Source organism: Apaloderma vittatum, unplaced genomic scaffold (assembly GCF_000703405.1).
Source record: "Apaloderma vittatum isolate BGI_N311 unplaced genomic scaffold, ASM70340v1 scaffold10852, whole genome shotgun sequence".
Taxonomy (NCBI): Eukaryota; Metazoa; Chordata; class Aves; order Trogoniformes; family Trogonidae; genus Apaloderma; species Apaloderma vittatum.
The window spans coordinates 206,081-209,327 of NW_009705321.1; the positions used below are offsets into that span (position 1 = coordinate 206,081).

The window sequence follows — 3,247 nt, forward strand, 5'->3', positions numbered from 1 at the left end:
GTTCAATTTATAGCTTGCTTTTAGGCTGAAAGTCTCCGCACATATTACATGAACTCAGATGAACGTGATTTGAAACTTGGTTAAGAATGTGATGTTTCTAGGTAATTTAGGCTGAGATTTTCTGCACCGTACAAGAGCTCTGGCTACACAAGTCAGAGGCTCTGATGTATCTATATCCTCTGGGCAGCGTGTCAAGCCATAATCTTTGAGAGGTGTTCCTCTACAGCGTGTTTCTACAGCTGTAATTGCATGGGGAACGGATGCTGAAATGATAGTCAAAACAAGGCTTTCATAGGAAAGATTAGCAATTTTCAACACCACAGTCCTTATCGGTACTGCAATGTATATTCATCACCAACTCCCCACTTTTAACTTGATTGGAAGACAATTTAAACCACTACTTCTGGAATAGTGAGCTGGTGTGCACAGCTGTGCTCAGAACAAGGTTTCCCCTGAAAAATGAAACCATTTAGACACGATGGCTACACATTTTTGCCATATCTTTATTGCACTTTTACCACGTTGCAAACAATTCCACAAAAATGCTGCAAAAGTAAGCCTAGAGCTGCCGAAAGCAGCTTTTTACCCATGTATGTATATATTTACACAAAACTATCAAAAGCAAAGTTGAAAAGTAGCAGCTCAGCTATGATAGTCTAGAAAGATAAGAACTGCCACCTCCTTATGGACAAATAGTACAACTTGTCATTTTACATCACTTTGTAAAACCAACATTCAAGTATTCCTGTCAAAGCACAATTAGTGAAATTCCCTTCCAGTAACCACTGTAATTATTATTATTATTATAATAATTATTTTTTTTGCCTTTAGAAGTTCATAATGCCTTAACCCTTTAAATGCTGAGTAGCTGGGGGGAAAAAAAGCATTCAATTTAAATAAGATACAGTGGATTAACGCACTTAAAGGGTTAACACAAAATACTAAGTGGACTGTCACCACAAATAAAGTGTGAGTCACAAAACTATGTTGTCCCTCTTAGTTAAATTTGGTAGGTAGGTCTGGGGTTTCATAGATATACCATATATAAATACAAAATATTAAGTAAAGGCCTCCTTTCTATACAAAAAGGACAGGAGGTGTTTTGCTATCAGACTGTTGTCTGTCAGTGATCTGAGTATTTTCTGAATCTTTCCATAATCTCTCTTTAGGAACTAATGAAAAGCATCACATTAGACTTATTTTTCTTAATGAACTAATCCTTTGCAGAGTCTACACTTTACCTACTTTGGGAACAATTATATCTCATTTCTGAATTCACTGAATTCACAAAGTGGCATACACAGTCTTTTGCAAGACTTTTATTTTTTTCTTTTTCCTCTTTGAATCTTCTTTACTTGGCTGGTAAAAACGTAGTCTTGCGATTTCACTACCTCTCGGTCGTAACGGTGTTAACATCAGCGTTAAAGTCATTTTCAACCACATTGTCATAACCATCCTTTTCTATACAGTCACTAACAGCCTTGAGGACAATTCGCAGCCGCCTGTCCATCGCCTCCAAGTGAGGCTGGTAGAGAATGGGAGCTATTTTATCTTTTAGTAAAGATTCCTTCATCAAGAGACTGAGTTTGTATTCCTCCTTGGCTAACAACTGTAATCGCAGATAGGTAGACTTCCTTATTCTGATGGAAAAATGAGACAAACAAAAACGCAAATCAGTATTTTCATCACTATTGTTCTTGACAGGGCTAAAGGGCTTATAGTCACAATATTAGTGTAAAAACATTATTATGTGATATGAAATGATGGGAACCAGGCACTGTCCCAGTCCTAATGAGCACTGTAACCCAGAGAGAGATCTTTGGGAGCCCTTAGAGGTGGAGAGGTTTGGCAGACAGCCTTCACGCTCCTCAGCTGGGTAAGGCACCAGCGGGACCTGGAGCAGCATTCACAGGGTCTCAAAGCCACGCTCCTGATGCCAACAAAGCACCTAACATCTTCATGCCAACACTCAGGGCTAGCTCGGATCTGGCTCCCTGGGCAGGATCGTAACATCTTCTCCTCTCCATGGTATGCAATGTTAAGATTCACTTGAACATTTCAGTCCTGTTAGTGGAAACAAATGTATAAAATGGGAAACACTCCAGAGGTGAAACATACCTGCAGCACTGGTTTAAAGGCACCAATATGGAAAGTTCGTCATGGGAGTATTTTCCAAACCTGTTTAAACATAAGAGCAAGAACATGACAAAATATGTTTTAAAGACTAACTTTGCAATTTTCTGGTTTTTTTTCACCAGAAAGATTACTGAATTTATTTACCCTCTTCCATTATCTAAGTGGATAATAAATGTTTCATTTCCAAACTTCTCAAAGGTTTCATAGTGATGTCGATCCATGTTACCTACGGAATAAAGAGAAAAAAAAAGACCGTTCTCACTCTGTCTTGTTGCTGAGCCTGCAGGTCAGGGCAGTACAACAGCTACGGTTCAGCGAGAAGCCCAGCGCTCCCCAAACACAACGGCTGCGCAGCGCAGAGGAAACAACGGATCTACTGAGCTCATCTGCTTCTGCTGTGGAAACCCTGAAGTGTGCGATACTGAAAGATGGGCTGTTACGCCTTTGGGAGCTTTTTCAAGCTCTCTGTAACTTTTACACTTAAGCTCTGGAGGAGACAAAGCCAACCTTCCCACTCTCCAGCAACCCCTTCTGGGGTGCGCCAAGGAAATTCCTCTGAAGTCCAACAGCACCTCAGCTGTTTGGGGAGCCTGGTCACCCATGAAGTAGTCACAACCCTGAGCTCACAGAGCTTCATCGGCACAAGCAAGCCCTGCTGCTCTGGCCCTGGGTCAGTACAATGGGCAGAGCAGCCATGGCACCCGCGCCAGGCACAAGGCTTAGCTTAAGGAAGGGAAAATGCAGCCCTCAAGCAGGACTACTTATCCAGATGACTTTGCTAATATTGCATTAAACTTTGCATTAAACTTTCTGAACCAGGATCAAACATCCTGTTTTCCTCTAATAAGAACTTTGTCCAAATTTTCGGCTGCTTAGAAAGCCAAAACAATATTATGGCTCTAAGATACAGACCAGGATGCTACAGCAGTGGCACAGCTGAAGAGCTTTGTTTGGGCACTCATGGCAGCCAGATGCATAATCTGCTTTTTAACGACAACGTGCAGAGTACTGGTGCCAAACTACGAATTTTGTCTTCATGGTGGTGGTCTTGTGCCACTTTTGGATGCCACATATGGCTCCTGAGCTGTGATTTGGCCTCTCCTGCCGAAGC

General features: G+C 41.5%; 1 protein-coding gene across 1 annotated transcript in view; it reads right to left on the reverse strand.

Annotated features, from left to right (window-relative positions):
- Window positions 1-1,317: 1,317 nt before the first annotated feature.
- FAM20C (family with sequence similarity 20, member C) overlaps window positions 1,318-3,247 on the reverse strand; it is a gene marked incomplete at its 5' end in the record, with an annotated part of 54,948 nt that continues 53,018 nt past the window's right edge. Inside the window, 3 exons of the mRNA XM_009865353.1 lie at window positions 1,318-1,640; window positions 2,119-2,178; window positions 2,281-2,362. Of these exons, the coding sequence (XP_009863655.1) occupies window positions 1,388-1,640; window positions 2,119-2,178; window positions 2,281-2,362 (395 nt within the window). The remainder of the gene's footprint in view (window positions 1,641-2,118; window positions 2,179-2,280; window positions 2,363-3,247) is intronic.